The following is a 15,013-nucleotide window of genomic DNA, read 5'->3' on the forward strand; positions in this document are numbered from 1 at the left end:
AGTCCTATCCTATCCGGTCCAGCCTACATCCAGGACATGATCAAAACCTACACCCCAGCCCGCCCACTCCACTGTGCATCGGCAAACCGACTTGCTGCCCCCTCACTGAGAGGATCGCAGAGGCGTTCACAGAACTCGAGACTGTTCACTGTCCGAGCTCCTAAACGGCGGAACGAGCTCTCCATCAACATCCGGAGCAGAAAAACGATGACAACGACATCAGACAACAAAAAAATAGCACTTACTTACTTCTAGCTCTTGTTTGTACCCAAATGTTGAAATGCACTTATTGTAAGTCTCTTTGGATGAAATGTAACGTAATGAATTTAGAATTTTATTTTTTTATTAATCCCCTGAGGGAAATTATTCCTCTGCATTTGACCCATCCTAGAATTAGGAGCAGTGGGCTGCCACACTGAGTAGCGCCCGGGGAGCAATGGGGGTTGGGTACCCCAGCCCAGCCCTTTTGGCCGGGTGGGGATTTGAACCAGCGACCCTTCGGTTACAAGCCAAGTTCCCTTTCCACTTGGCCACGGGCTGCCATGATCCGCAGTGCTGTCACTAAACACACCAGACTCCTCTGTCACTAAACACACCAGACTCTTCTGTCACTAAACACACCAGACTCTTCTGTCACTCAAAACACACCAGACTCCTCTGTCACTAAACACCAGACTCTCTGTCACTAAACACACCAGACTCTTCTGTCACTAAACACACCAGACTCCTCTGTCACTAAACACACCAGACTCCTCTGACTAAACACACCAGACTCTCTGTCACTAAACACACCAGACTCCTCTGTCACTAAACACACCAGACTCCTCTGTCATTTAACACACACTGCTACTATGTTGCTACTGAACTGTCAAGTGTTCATGATAAAGATCGTCTACATTTCATTTCCATTGAGGACCAAGTGAAGACAGGACTCATTAGTTAATTTCTTGATTGTGCTGTGGCAGAGCAGCCAATGATGGCTCATGTGTTCTCCGGCTTTCCTTCTTTGTCCGTAGTGATCGAGGAGAACGGTGTGAAAATGAAGCTGACAGTGATTGACACGCCGGGATTCGGAGACCAGATCAATAATGAAAACTGGTGAGTGGCAGAATCTTCCCCATGGGACTGATAAAGAACTCATTTAAGACTTTTCACAAATGTACACAATGTAAAAGTGAATTTGAATGATGAACTTGTGTGTGTGTGTGTGTGTGTGTGTGTGTGGAACTCTTTTAAACCAGTGTGGCTGTAAATATCAGAATCAGAATCACCTTTATTGTCATTATACAGTGTACAACGAGATTGAAGGACAGTTCTAGTAGTGCAAGTGAAGAGAAAAGAGTAGAAGAAGAAAGAACAAAACAGTGCATCAACACCTTCGACAAAATTAGAAGGATATATATAAAAAAAAAGTATTCAAGTATTTACAGTGGGAGCCAGTAAGGGAAATATGCAGTATATGATACAGTACATTGTACAGCAGAGTGGATGTATGTGGGGTGTGTATATTGCACAGGTACGAAGTGTAAGAATAATGCACCGTTTGGAAGAGTTACTTAGTGTTAAGCACTCTTATTGCACTTGGATAAAAGGTGTTCGCAAGCCTAGAGGTACGGGCTTGCATGGACCTGTACCTTTTTCCTGAGGGCAACAGTGAGAACAGGCTGTGCCCAGGGTGTGAGCTGTCACAGGTGATGCTGGTGGCTCTGCGCAGACACCTGGTGTCGTAGATGTCTGACAGAGAGGACAGCTGCACTCCTGTGGTTCCCTCTGCTGACTCTTTCCAGAGCCTTCCTGTCAGCCTGAGAGCTGCTCCTGAACCACACCAAGATGTTGTGGGTGAGGATGCTCTCCACAGAGCACCTGTAGAAGGACAGCAGCAGGTCCCGGGACACGTTGACCCTTCTCAGTGACCTCAAAAATTACAGAGCATTGGTGTTAGTCCCCCATGTGAGGTCCTGAGAAATGTACATTCCCAGAAACCTGAAGTTACTGACCCTCTCCACCAGGTGTCCCCCAATGAGAAGAGGAGCAAGAACCTCCTTCCCTCTCCTGAAGTCCAGCACCAACTCCTTTGTTTTTGAGGAGTTGGGTGCCAGGTTATTGAGGGAGCACCAGGCAGCGAGGTTCCGGACCTCCTCCCTGTAGAGTCTCGTCACCGTTTTCAATCAATCAGCCCCACCACAGTGGCGTCATCCGCAAATTTCACGAGGACGTTGCTGCTGTGGATTGGTGTGCAGTCATGGGTGTACAGGGTGTACAGCATTGGACATGTAACATGCTGGTAAAACCTAGGGAGCACACTTCTTAAATCCACATGGTTAAAGTCTCCAGCTACAATGAAGATACCATCCCGGTGGGCAGACTGTTGTCTGTTGAGCGCAGCTAGCTGCGTTAGCATTAGCACTCGGAGGTGTGTATACAGCCGTAACCATAACAACCGTGTGCTCTCGGGCCAGATAGAAGGGACGACATCTGAGTGTTACGTACTCCAAATCAATTCAATTCAATTCAATTCAATTTTATTTGTATAGCGCCAAATCATAACATACATGATCTCAAGGCACTGTACATAGATAACATCAAAGAGAGCAGAGAACCACAACAGTTCACACAATGAGCAAACACTAGGCATCAGTGGAGAGAAAAAACTCCCTCTTAACAGAAGAAGAAATCTCTGACAGAACCAGGCTCAGAGGTGTGCGGTCATCTGCCTCAACCGGTTGGGGTAAAAGGAAATGGGGGACAGTGGAGAGGTGGGGGACAGACAATGGGGGAGAGAAAGGACAAGAGGGAGATGAGGGAGAGACAGAAGAGAGAGGGAGACCAGCAGCAGATACACAACAACTGTATCAGGTTACAAGTTTATACAGTTACTGATTTTTCGACTTTTTAATTTACAAAATAATAATAATGGTGACGATGAGCGTAGCCTCGGAAACTGGATCTTGATCCTGCAACCTGCATGATGAGAATACAGAGAGAGAGAGAGGGAAGGAAGGAAAGACACAAACTAGGGAGAGAAAGAGACAAGGTTAATGACATATAAAAAGTCATAATCAAATGCTGAGTGTGAGAGAGTCAGGGGAACAGTGTGTTTCTGTCACTGTAGCGGTGGTACACCACCTGTCAGTCCTCCACCTCTGCTTTTCCCCGAGTCGCTCGTCCGGTCGGCTCGATGTGCCGTGCGTCCCGCTAGCATGATAGCCTCATTAGCTAGCCCAGAGTGAAGCCAGGTCTCCGTCACGGCGATGATGCAGCTGTCCCGTACAGTTTTCTGCGCCTCGATGGTGGCCGATAGCTCGTCGAACTTGTTGTTACCGGTCGTGCGATCTCCGGTGGAATATTATGGTCAAGTCTCTGCTTGGGATTTGACTTTCCATAGCGCATTCCAGTCCGGAGTAATTCCTCTCTACTGTACTTCTTACTGCTCACTGAAGTAACACCAGAAGGTGCGGAAAGAGAAGAAAAAGAGTCACCGCACACGGAGAGCTGTCCGGCTGCTGCACTCGGCAATAATCTGGTTTTCTTAATGTCATGCAAACACGTTAGTCTGACTAAGATCAAGCTAGTCAAGCTCGTCTCCCACTAGCATGGAAAATATGATCTTGTCCTTCTCCGCGGTCTTTGACCTGGAAGCTGGACTGGATCACACGTGTCTCTTCAGACAACAGGAGTTTCGATTAATGATGTTGATTATAACGCACAGTAAGTATCTTTGCTACTTTATTCAGCTGGAAACTGATGTTTGTATGCTGCTCACTTCCCCACACCAAAGTCCACAGAGGAAACCATCGCTGTGTTTAGCTCACTGAGGTCAAAGTCTCAAAATAACCAGTGTTAAGTTACTGATGGAGGCAGCAGTGATTTCAAACTGACACCACAGTCTCACGATCAGAAGCTTCAGATTCAGAGTCAGCTGAAGCTCCGAGCACTTTCATACGTTTCATTCAGTCTTTTTGTCCTCGAGGACAAATGTGCTCACAGACTCTTGTGTACTGCTCTTCTTCTTAGCTGGGAGCCCATAGTGAAGTATGTCAACGAGCAGTATGAGAAATATCTCAGAGAGGAGCTGCATGTGAACCGTAAGAGGAGAATACCAGACAGCAGAGTCCACTGCTGTGTCTACTTCCTTCCTGCCACTGGACACAGGTCAGTACTCACCCACTCACTCGTCTTCATCACTGGTTCCTTAAATGAACATCATTTGCATATTCCACAAACAAATCCTGTGGAGTGACACATGTTCTGCTCTGTTGTGACAGATTGGTTTTCAATCAATCAATGGGAATGTTTGCTGGGTCAAACCACTCTGCAAATGTGTTGCAGTGCTATGACACACATTCGTCTGCTGGACATTAGCATAGCTGTTAGCCATGAATGTTTTTAGCAAACCTTACTTTTTACAGTACGTTTTATTTTATCTCTCGTCATTTTAGTAGCATCGTAAAATCATTCAGCTCCACTGTGTTGTCGTTTCTTTTCCTGCTTCTATCTAAACTTGAACTAACAAACAACGGCGATGGGAATGGTGTTCTACTGCATTCTGTTTCTATATCTTCTATAAGTTGAATTCAAACGCAGTGTGACGTCCAGAAGCTCCACAAACAGACACAGGGAGGTTGAGAGAGAGTTTGTCATCATTCATGACAGAAGGTTCATTTTAATGTTCTTCTCCTGAACATATTATCATGCTTTTATTGTTAAGAAGCCACAATAAATGTCATCTTCTAAATTGTAATTGCTCACTTTGTTAAATACTTAAATACTTTGTTTAAATACCTTTACCTCTAACACTTAAGTACATTTTATCAGGTAATGTAAGACTAATATTGTAAAAGGTGACTTTCAGACTGCTCATCGATGTGACATCATTCCCAAAGGTCCAGAGTTTTCTTATGATGACTGTCAACTAATCCAGCAAAGACCAGCTAACATGATCTACTCAGTGTTACATTGTTGGTCCATAGACGTTTGTCTTTGTCCAAACTAACGTCTGAAAGCTGTCTGTGTTTCCAGGTTACGTCCCATAGATGTTGAGTTCATGAAGAGATTGGGGAAGATAGTGAGCATTGTGCCCGTCATTGCCAAAGCCGACACACTCACCATCGAGGAGAGACAGGAGTTCAAAGAGAGGGTGAGGCGATGACTCATGTTTAAACTCATGTCCTCTCTTCTTCTGCTGGAGTCACAATCCAGCACTGACGAGCTGCCGCTCAGTCTTTGAGTGATTGATGTTTTTTACTGAACAGCAGCGAGACGCTCATTGGCCCGCGGGTCGTTTGGGTTTGAGTGCCCTGCAGTAAGATGTCCGTTCTCTCCAGTATCTATGTTCAAACTCTAACTAAATCAGATTAGAGCTGAAACAATTCATCAATGACTAAATTAATCGGCGACTATTTTGATAATCGATTCATCGGTTGGAAGCTTTTTCCATGATTAAAACAAGATTTGCGATTGTTTAAGCTTCTTAAATGTGAACATTTTCGTCATTTCTTTGCTCTGGAGCACGACGAAATCATGACAGACATTTGAGAACATCATCATTTGGTAATCGACAGATTCATCGATGATGAAAATAATGGTTAGTTGCAGCTCTAAATCAGATCTGTTCACATGTATCCATGGTTGAGACGTGGATTACAAACACAGGGACACAGGAGGACTGGATTTAAGTGCATCATCTCACTCTTCAAAGTCACAGAGCAGAACCCGTTCATCACACAAGAAAAAAGAGCAATGGAAGAGACTGTTCTGTGTAGTCGTCAGTCACTGTGTAACGAGGGGGCGGGACTTATGTATATCACACTCCTTAAACCCGAAGACTCTGACGGAGTCTGCGCAGTGATTAACATCCGCACACTTTTCATTGGCTAACGGAGCTGTCAATCAAAATTGGGAAACGATCATTCCCTCGCTAAGATACAGGCCAGCAAAGAGAGACACGGCTCAATGGAGCCATCTGGTGTTTGTTTTTGGAATGAAAACATATTCAAGTCTGCAGGAAGTTTGAAACAAGGCCATAAATTGTTTTATCGAACATTAAACTTTATATAAAAATGAAGAAAGTAGTTTAATACATGGTTTGAATACAAATGGCACAGATGTTTCCAAAATGTGCCAAATGAGTCGTCACCTGTCATTTCTGCACTAAAATCTCTGCTTCACTTGATCAAAGTCAAAGTTTGCAGAGATGATGTTCACAGGCTGCACTTTGATTTGAGTGAAAAGGATTAAAATAGACCTTGTGGATGCAGAAATATACTCATTTTATTATGAGTATGGAATATTCGAGCGGAGGCCTAAAAAATAGGCTCAGGGTTTAATAACTATTTGTAATCTGATTTCGGCAGCCAGAGTGTTTAGACTGAGACACATCTGTCGACATCTGATTTGAATCACTTTGTCACAAGTGTCGTGGCGGGAGCTGGAGCCAGTCCTGGACAGGTCATTACAGGTCTAAGCATGGAAATAGCAGAAAGTTATTTCACAGACATGAAGAAAGTGCTGCCTACTGTAACCTGACCTGACCCCAGTCAACCTGTATAACCTTTGACCTTTTACAGATAAGGCAAGACCTGGCTGCCAATGGGATTCAAGTTTACCCTCAGAAAGAGTATGATGAAGATCCAGAGGAGCACATCATCAATAACCGGATCAGGGTAAAGTCTATATGTTTGTTAATTACTTGTAAGATACACGACGCACATCATTATTAAATGGAAAGTTTCGCTTTTAATGACGTAAAATCATAAAGTCATATAGTCACTGGGACATGAGTGAAAACATGGCTGCCAGTGGATGAAACCACCACCATTGTCTTGTCATTAGAGTCATTTCCTGCTGGTGACTGAAGTTTGCGGTGTCTATAAATTGTCCATAAAGAGAATCAGACATTTAAATCCCATTCTGCGCCAGTCTTTGAATCCACTGCTGCCAGTACGTCAGTAAGGTATTACTCTTGTTATTGTGCGGCTTTCACAATAAGAGCAATAAGTCACAATATGCAGGTGACAGAGATATTGTCTCAATAAAAAAACATCTGCACAAAGCAAGAAGATCCACTTTTCTATGTTGATAAGAACATTAAAATGAGAAGAAATAATGGGACATTTACAATAGATACAAATGTGAGTTAACTATGACATTAATGCGATTAATCCTGAGTTAACTGTGACATTAATGCGATTAACTATGACATTAATGTGATGACATTAATGCGATTAATCCTGAGTTAACTATGACATTAATGCGATTAATCCTGAGTTAACTATGACATTAATGCGATTGAATTAACTATGACATTAATGTCCTGAGTTAACTATGACATTAATGCGTTAATCGATTAACTATGACATTAGTGCGACATTAATGCGATTAATCCTGAGTGAACTATGACATTAATGCTTATGACATTAATGCGATTGATCCGAGTGAACTATGACATTAATGCGATTAATCGTGAGTTAACTATGACAATAATGCGACATTAATCCTGATTAACTAGAACTAATGCATTAATGCGATTAATCGTGAGTTAACTATGACATTCCGAGTGAACTATGACATTAATGCGATTAATCCTGAATTAACTATGACATTAATGCATTAATCCTGAGTTAACTATGACATTAATGCGATTAATCCTGAGTTAACTATGACATTAATGTAATGCGATAATTATTAACGCATGATTAATATACATTAATCGCATTAATCTGAGTTAACTATGACATTAATGCGATTAATCCTGGAAGTTAACTATGACATTAAATGCCATTCGTTAACTATGACATGCCATTAATCCCAGTTAACTATGACATTAATGCGTTGAGTTAACTATTGAGTTAATCCTGGAAACTATGACATTAATGCATTAATCCTGAGTGAACTACATTAATGCATGCGAGTTAACTATGACATCGATTACGCTATGACATTAATGCGATTAATCCTGAGTTAACTATGACATACCATTAACCGAGTGAACTATGACATTAATGCGAAGTTAACTATGACTTAGCGATTAATCCTAGTTAACTATGACATAATGCGCATTAATCCGAGTTAACTATGACAATAATGCGATTAATCCTGAGTTAACTCATTAATAATGCCGCATTAATGTGATTAACCATGAGTTAACTATGACATTAATGCGATTAATCCCTATGACATGAGATTAAAGTTAACTATGACATAATGATTAATCCTGAGTTAACTATGACATTAATGCATTAATCGACATTAATGTTAATCAGTTAACTATGACAATTAATGCATTAATCCTGAGTTAACAATATGCGATTAACCGGAGTTAACTATGAATTAATCGCGATTAATCGGAGTTACCATATGATTAATGCGTATTAATCTGAGTTAACTATGACAATACATGCGAATTAATGCGAAAGTTAACCACATTAATGCTTAATCGGAGTTAACATAATGACATTAATGCATTAATCGCGAGTTAACATGACATTAATGCGCATTAATCGCGGAGTTAACTATGACATTAATGCGATTAATCGGAGTGAACTATGACATTAATGCGTATTAATCGTTAAAGCCAATATGATATTAATGCGCATTAATCGAGTGAACTATGAACTATGACATTAATGCGATTAATCGCGAGTTCTTATGAATTAATTTATTAATCGTGAGTTAATCTGGCTATGACATTATTAATAATGCGCATTAATCGTGAGTTAATCCAGATTATTAATGAGTGAACTATGACATTAATGCGTATTAATCATGAGTGAACTATGACATTAATGCGATTAATTGCGAGTTAACATGACATTAAAGGAATAAACGTGAGTTAACTATGACATTAATATGATTAATCGCGAGTTAATTATGACGTCAATGCAATTAATCGTGAATTAACTATGACATTAATGCGATTAATCGTGAGTTAACTATGACATTAATGCGATTAATCGTGAGTTAACTATGACATTAATGCGATTAATCGTGAGTGAACTATGACATTAATGCGATTAATCATGAGTGAACTATGACATTAATGCGATTAATCACGATTAAATATTTGAATCGTTTGACAGCACTAGTACCAAGTGCACATGGGTTTAAAGTGGACAGACACAGGAACCATGGAAACCACAGACAAACCCACTTGGGTCCCATATTGTCAGCAGAATGTAATCCCTATGAGGCTGAAACAGACTAGATGCTCAGCTTGAGTTTGAGAACCCTGGTCAGGATGACCAAGAGGACAATGTCTCAAACTGCCCCTTTAATCCAATTATTAAAATATGGAAAAGTGACAATTGCCCTGTGCATGTGCTTCATCATAACAAGACATACAGAGCCACACATCATCAGTGTGGAAGGTGCAGCTCAGTGTGTGTAGTGTATATATCCCATAGTTATGTGGAGGTGTTTTCATTCATATTATAGGAATGATTTTAAATGAGCCTCATATGTGTGTGTGTGTGTGTGTGTGTGTGTGTGTGTGTGTGTGTGTGTGTGTAGGAGAGCATTCCCTTTGCTGTGGTGGGAACTGACAAGGAGCACCAGGTGAATGGAAACAAGGTTCTGGGCCGAAAAACAAAGTGGGGAATCATTGAAGGTAAGGCTTCATGTGGACAGAGGGACAGAGGGACTTGGGTAAAATATCCAATTAATAATAATAAATGTTTAAAGTCAAGACCCAGGCAGCCCATGTCCGAGTGGATGGGAACCACAGGGTTGCCGGTTGGAATCCCTGCCAGGTCTAGAGCAATCCCCATTGCTCATTGTTAATGAGACACACTGTGAGTCATCATGAACAGTTGTGATGTTTCATCTGAGGAATACTTCACCGTGTCTGGAGAGCCAAAGAAACCCTGGAAGATCTCACACACACACACACACACACGCCACACGCACACACACACACACACACACACACGCATTAACGGACGGATGGAGTTATTCATTCATCATCTACTGCCTTATCCTCGACATGAGCTTCACAGAGCTGCTGGTGCCAATCCCAGCTGACATAGGGTGAAAGGCTAGGTACACCCAGGACCAGGTTTTCAGTCCATCACGGGCCACACAGAGACAAACAACCACTCAGTTATTATCATCGTTATTATTATTTTTATTATTGTTATTTGTGTTGTTGTTCGTCATTATTATTATGATTTGCTTCAAAACTACAAAAGCTTTTTTCCTCTCTCTTTCACAGTTGAAAATGTGGCACACTGTGAGTTTGCCAACCTCAGAGATCTTCTCATCAGGTGAGTTTGACAGAGCATCTTTCAGTGATGATTAGGTCACGCAGTCTGTGATGAGTTCATACTCAGAGGCACAGCCTGACCACACCTCCAATTCTGAAGATGACACATATCATCATCTGTCTAATGACCTGGAATAGCCTTAGCTTGTTGTTTTTTTACTCCAGGCTCTGATTGTCTTCTTACTGGCAAAGAATGAACCCAATGACTTTCTCTTGAAGCCAGTGTTTTAATGTATCCAAGTACAAATACTTTGTTACTGTACTTAAGTAGAATGTTCACATATCTGAACTTTAGTTTGTTATTTCCCTTAACCGTCTTCGTTACTACAAAATAAAGTTGAGTTGGTGACGTAATGCCTGTTTGTTGTCACTCGTTGTTTTTAGCGGTACCAGCTGTTAGCCGCTCAGCTTTTAGCCGCAGATTTCGGCTCCCAGTGGACTTAGAACACACCGGCGGCTCGTTGTTTACCGCGTCCGACACCGAGGCTCTGGTCTCCAGGTTTCTGTTGTACACTCCGGACGCCGGGTTTCAGCTCTCTGCTGTCAGCTGAGCGGCTAACCTCTGAGCTAGCAAGCTCACGCAGATAAACCACAGATTTTGTTTCCAAGTTGAATTAAAACAGAAGCTCCTCAGACTCCAAAGGTTTCAGAAGGTTTCAGAAATACAAGCAGACAGAAGTTGGAAGTTGAGAGACAGAAGGTGACAGAAGGCTCATTTTATCATTGTTTGATTGTTTATTATTATTATGCTTTTATTGGTAAGAAGCCACAATAAATGTCATATTCTAAATTGTAATTGCTCACTTTGATACTTGTACTTTTACTCAAGTATTGCATTCAAGTACTTTATACAAGGCTGCTTGAAGCTTGAAACTAGCTTAGTCTGTACAATAACTGAAGATGTGAATGAGGTTAATGTAAGAGAAAGGTGATCAGTGAGTGTATGACGGTGTGAATCTCCCTGTTTGTGTTGGTTTTACCAGGACTCACCTGCAGGACCTGAAAGATGTGACCCACAACATCCACTACGAGACGTACCGCATACGACGGCTCAGCGAGAGCAGCGAGAGCAGCGGGACCTTCACTGAACTGGGACTGTTCGCCTGGCCGCTGGACAAATGTGAATCAGACAGCCAGCTGTGACCTGTCTGTCCACACGGATGACTCATGATGAATGAGGAGGAGAAACATAAAACACGAGATGGAGAAGTTTTTTATTTTTTTATCATCGTGGGACCAACTAGTGGATTTTGTTTTTTTAATTGTAGACGTTCTATTTGAGTTTTACACAACAAATCAGTGTACCAGATATGAACAGATATGAACGTATCTATTTTCTGGAATGATGGTGACATTTTGGGGACGAGGGAGTCCAGGCAGCAAGTGTGGTTGTATGAGGATCTAACACGCTGACTGTGCCCCCTGGGTGAGCCTTTATTCAAGTGACTAAAATCTGATTTTCTAGGCACAGTGCAGTCAGCTGACTGATGTGTCAGTGCCTCATACAATCAAAACACAATTGTAACAAACATTAGACAGTGGAATATGCTTTGGTTAAATTGTTTTAAAGGGGTTTCAAAAGAAAACCCTGTCATGTTTTCGATGCAGGAGGAAAAGGCTTGAACCCACAAAGCAGCATACAAATCATTCACATCATGTTGAGCCAGTAATTGAACCCCTCCAAAATAAAAGCATGCTTCCGGCTGCTGTGCCGAGAACAGAGAGAAAGTCCTGGAAGAATCAAGTGAAGCCACACACTGTGATTGCTGTGCACCTGGTTTGAGCTGCTTTCACCACACAGTTGTGTTAATGATATCACTGACTTTAGAGGATACAAACGGACAGATGTAGACGGTAGGACTGTGGAGGATCCCACGTATTGTACCACTCATCCTGCTGATTTCCAACATTTGCTGTCTTCTCTTTGGTTCAGGTCTCCATGTGCACACGTGCATGGATGAAACTGAAGATGCTGCGTTTCACGCCCACGCTTGTTTGAATAAAAACTTGTAGTCCCCAATAAAGTGCCAAAACAACAGAGGAATTATTGAAGTGGTTACACTCGTACTCCTTTAATACGTTATACACATAGAAATGTTTTGAAGTTACACAGAATAAAACACACGGTCTGAAAACAGTCGAACTCTCTGGGGTTTTTTTTTTTTTAGAGCACTGTGGTTTTATGACAACCCCTCAAACTGATTTACTCTCGTCGTCCACATGCACATCTATTAGAGCCTGACTCACAGGGGCAGGACAGGTGGACAGGTCAGGCGTGACATTGTAATCTGCAGTGAGAGTAGGGGACCGGTGGAGGAGAGCCTGGAGAGAAGAGGAATGAAGGCTAGTTCAGGTGTGTGGATGACAGTGAGACAGGTGAGATGGAGGACGGGACAGTGGATGCTGATGGACAGGATCAGAAATGAGCTTACTGGAAGGACATCTCACGTTGAATGGTTTGGAAATAAGAAAGAAGAGGCACGGTGGAGATGGTTTGGTCTAAGTGCAGAAGGGCAGTGATTCTACTGGACAAAGGATGATGAAGATGATGCTGCTGGGCAGGATGTTGTGAAAGAGAACACAAGGACAGTTGGTGGGACAGAAGAGGACAAGAAAATAAAACAATGATTGTTATTTTTTACACATGTGGAAGGTGTAACTGCAACGTGCAACTTCACCAGGCGGCTAAATTCAACACACTGAACCTTCGAGTTAGTATAGATAATAATAATAATGATGCTTCTATTTCACCAGCACAGCTGTGGCATGATTCTGTGACTCAGCAACAACAACTAATCAATGCAGTCAGACCGCCCTCTGCTGGTCAAACTATGCAATGGCACAATTTCTAAATCACTATGGATCGTCTTTTACTACTTAATGTTCTGTGGAAATAAAAAATATGAAGCCAAAGAAACTTTTCTTTCACATAATATTAACACATCCAGCATCATATCCAAAGACACCTCAGCACTGGGACCGGATGAGCAAGGCACTGAACCACCCGAACCATCCTGAGCCACAACTACACCAACATGTCATTATGACAGTGGAAATAGTGAAAGGTGTATTTGTTTTATTTGTGTAGCTCAGTGGTTTGCCTTCTAAGGAAATAAATCAAATAAACAGCCGTTTCTGAAAAACCTCGTTTTTCTACTCAAATGAACGGATGATACACATGTTTTGTGCGAGTTAGTGTGAGATATGAAATCCATCATAATGTGTTCAAATGGGCGTGTCAGTGGTGGGCGTGGTGCCTGTGCAACGCACTTACAAACTGCAAGAGATGCAGGGAGAGGAATGGCTGGCGTCACTGCGATATACGACAGTGGAGTACTGCGATATATGACAGTGAAGTACTGCGATATACGACAGCGAAGTACTGCGATATATGACAGTGGAGTACTGCGATATACGACAGTGGAGTAGTGAGTTATACGACAGTGGAGTAGTGCATTATACGACAGTGGAGTAGTGCGACAGTGGAGTACGATATACGCAGTATACGAGTAATGTGAGTACGCTACAGTGGAGTATGACATATGACAGTGAAGTACTGCGATATACGATATACTGCGATATATGACAGTGGAGTAGTGCGTTATACGACAGTGGAGTACTGCGATATACGACAGTGGAGTAGTGCGTTATACGACAGTGGAGTACTGCGATATACGACAGTGGAGTACTGTAACATATGACAGTGGAGTATTGCGATATGACACAGTTAAATCACACTGAGTGTGTGTGTGAGTGAGACTGATGTCACAGTAGGGCTGGGCGATATGTCGATATTTTACTATATATATATATATATATATACATATCGATATATTTCTAAACGAGATATAACACAGGGCAATATCGCTTGTATCGATATAGTTCATTTTGCATTAACAATGCATGAGTCGCGTGTCGCACCCGTGGGAGATGTGGGTTTGCACAAACGCCTGACTACGTTCGCTCCGTCTCTGCGCTGCCTCCTCTTCCCCCTCCTCTCCCCCTCCCTCTCCTGTTGTTGCCTCAAACATGACACCAGCTTTGAGTGTGACCAGCTGATGATTGGCTTTCCATTGCTGTCAGTCACTTTTGGACATATGAAAGCCTGAAGTTGTCGATATTGATAATAAAATATAAGAATTAAGCGTTCATTTTTAGATTAAATTTTTATCTTTTTAGTCATGTTTGTTCTAGTTTTATTAAGTCTGTTTTTATTTCTGTTAAAGGAGACATATTACACCCTATTTCCCCCATTAAAATAGTTCCCTGGTGTCCTAATGAACATGTCAGTGACATGCTTTGGTCAAAATACCATAAGGATGAAGCATCATAGTAGTTCAATAACCCTGCTAAACCCGCCCCTTTCAGAACGCTCGGTTTTCGTGCATGGTCCCTTTATATGCAAATGAGACACAGGCAAACACACACCCACTTCTTCCAGGGGGTTTCTGATTTGTCCTCTTTACAGCGCTCACTCGCTCAGCTCCATTCCTCTCCCCCTCCCTCCACGAGTTCTCTGACAATATCAACATGGCAGCGTGAGCAGAAAACAGCGAGAGTGGCGTCACAGGAAGAGACGTCCTACATAAGGATGGAGCCGAACACTGTCCAACTGTAAATCAGTTAAAAACACTTAGGAACAGCACCACTGATCCACCGCTGATCGGTGAAATACCGTCGCTAACTAAATACGGCGACCGCTGGCCGCAGTCTGATGTGAAGTGGTGCGAACACACAAACACACGTTTGCTGACT

At 42.2% G+C, this 15,013-nt stretch overlaps 1 protein-coding gene across 4 annotated transcripts in view; it reads left to right on the forward strand.

The window, feature by feature from the left end:
* The window catches only part of sept12 (septin 12), a 45,905-nt gene extending 33,510 nt beyond the window's left edge, over positions 1-12,395 (forward strand). For all 4 annotated transcript variants that reach the window (XM_044050676.1, XM_044050679.1, XM_044050678.1 and 1 more), the window contains 7 exons: positions 1,017-1,098; positions 4,015-4,152; positions 5,020-5,137; positions 6,567-6,662; positions 9,508-9,604; positions 10,208-10,259; positions 11,242-12,395. In XM_044050676.1, coding sequence (XP_043906611.1) covers positions 1,017-1,098; positions 4,015-4,152; positions 5,020-5,137; positions 6,567-6,662; positions 9,508-9,604; positions 10,208-10,259; positions 11,242-11,401 — 743 coding nt within the window. In that variant the 3' untranslated portion in view covers positions 11,402-12,395. The remainder of the gene's footprint in view (positions 1-1,016; positions 1,099-4,014; positions 4,153-5,019; positions 5,138-6,566; positions 6,663-9,507; positions 9,605-10,207; positions 10,260-11,241) is intronic.
* Positions 12,396-15,013: the final 2,618 nt, after the last annotated feature.

The sequence above is a fragment of the Solea senegalensis genome, linkage group LG19, assembly GCF_019176455.1.
Source record: "Solea senegalensis isolate Sse05_10M linkage group LG19, IFAPA_SoseM_1, whole genome shotgun sequence".
NCBI lineage: Eukaryota > Metazoa > Chordata > Actinopteri > Pleuronectiformes > Soleidae > Solea > Solea senegalensis.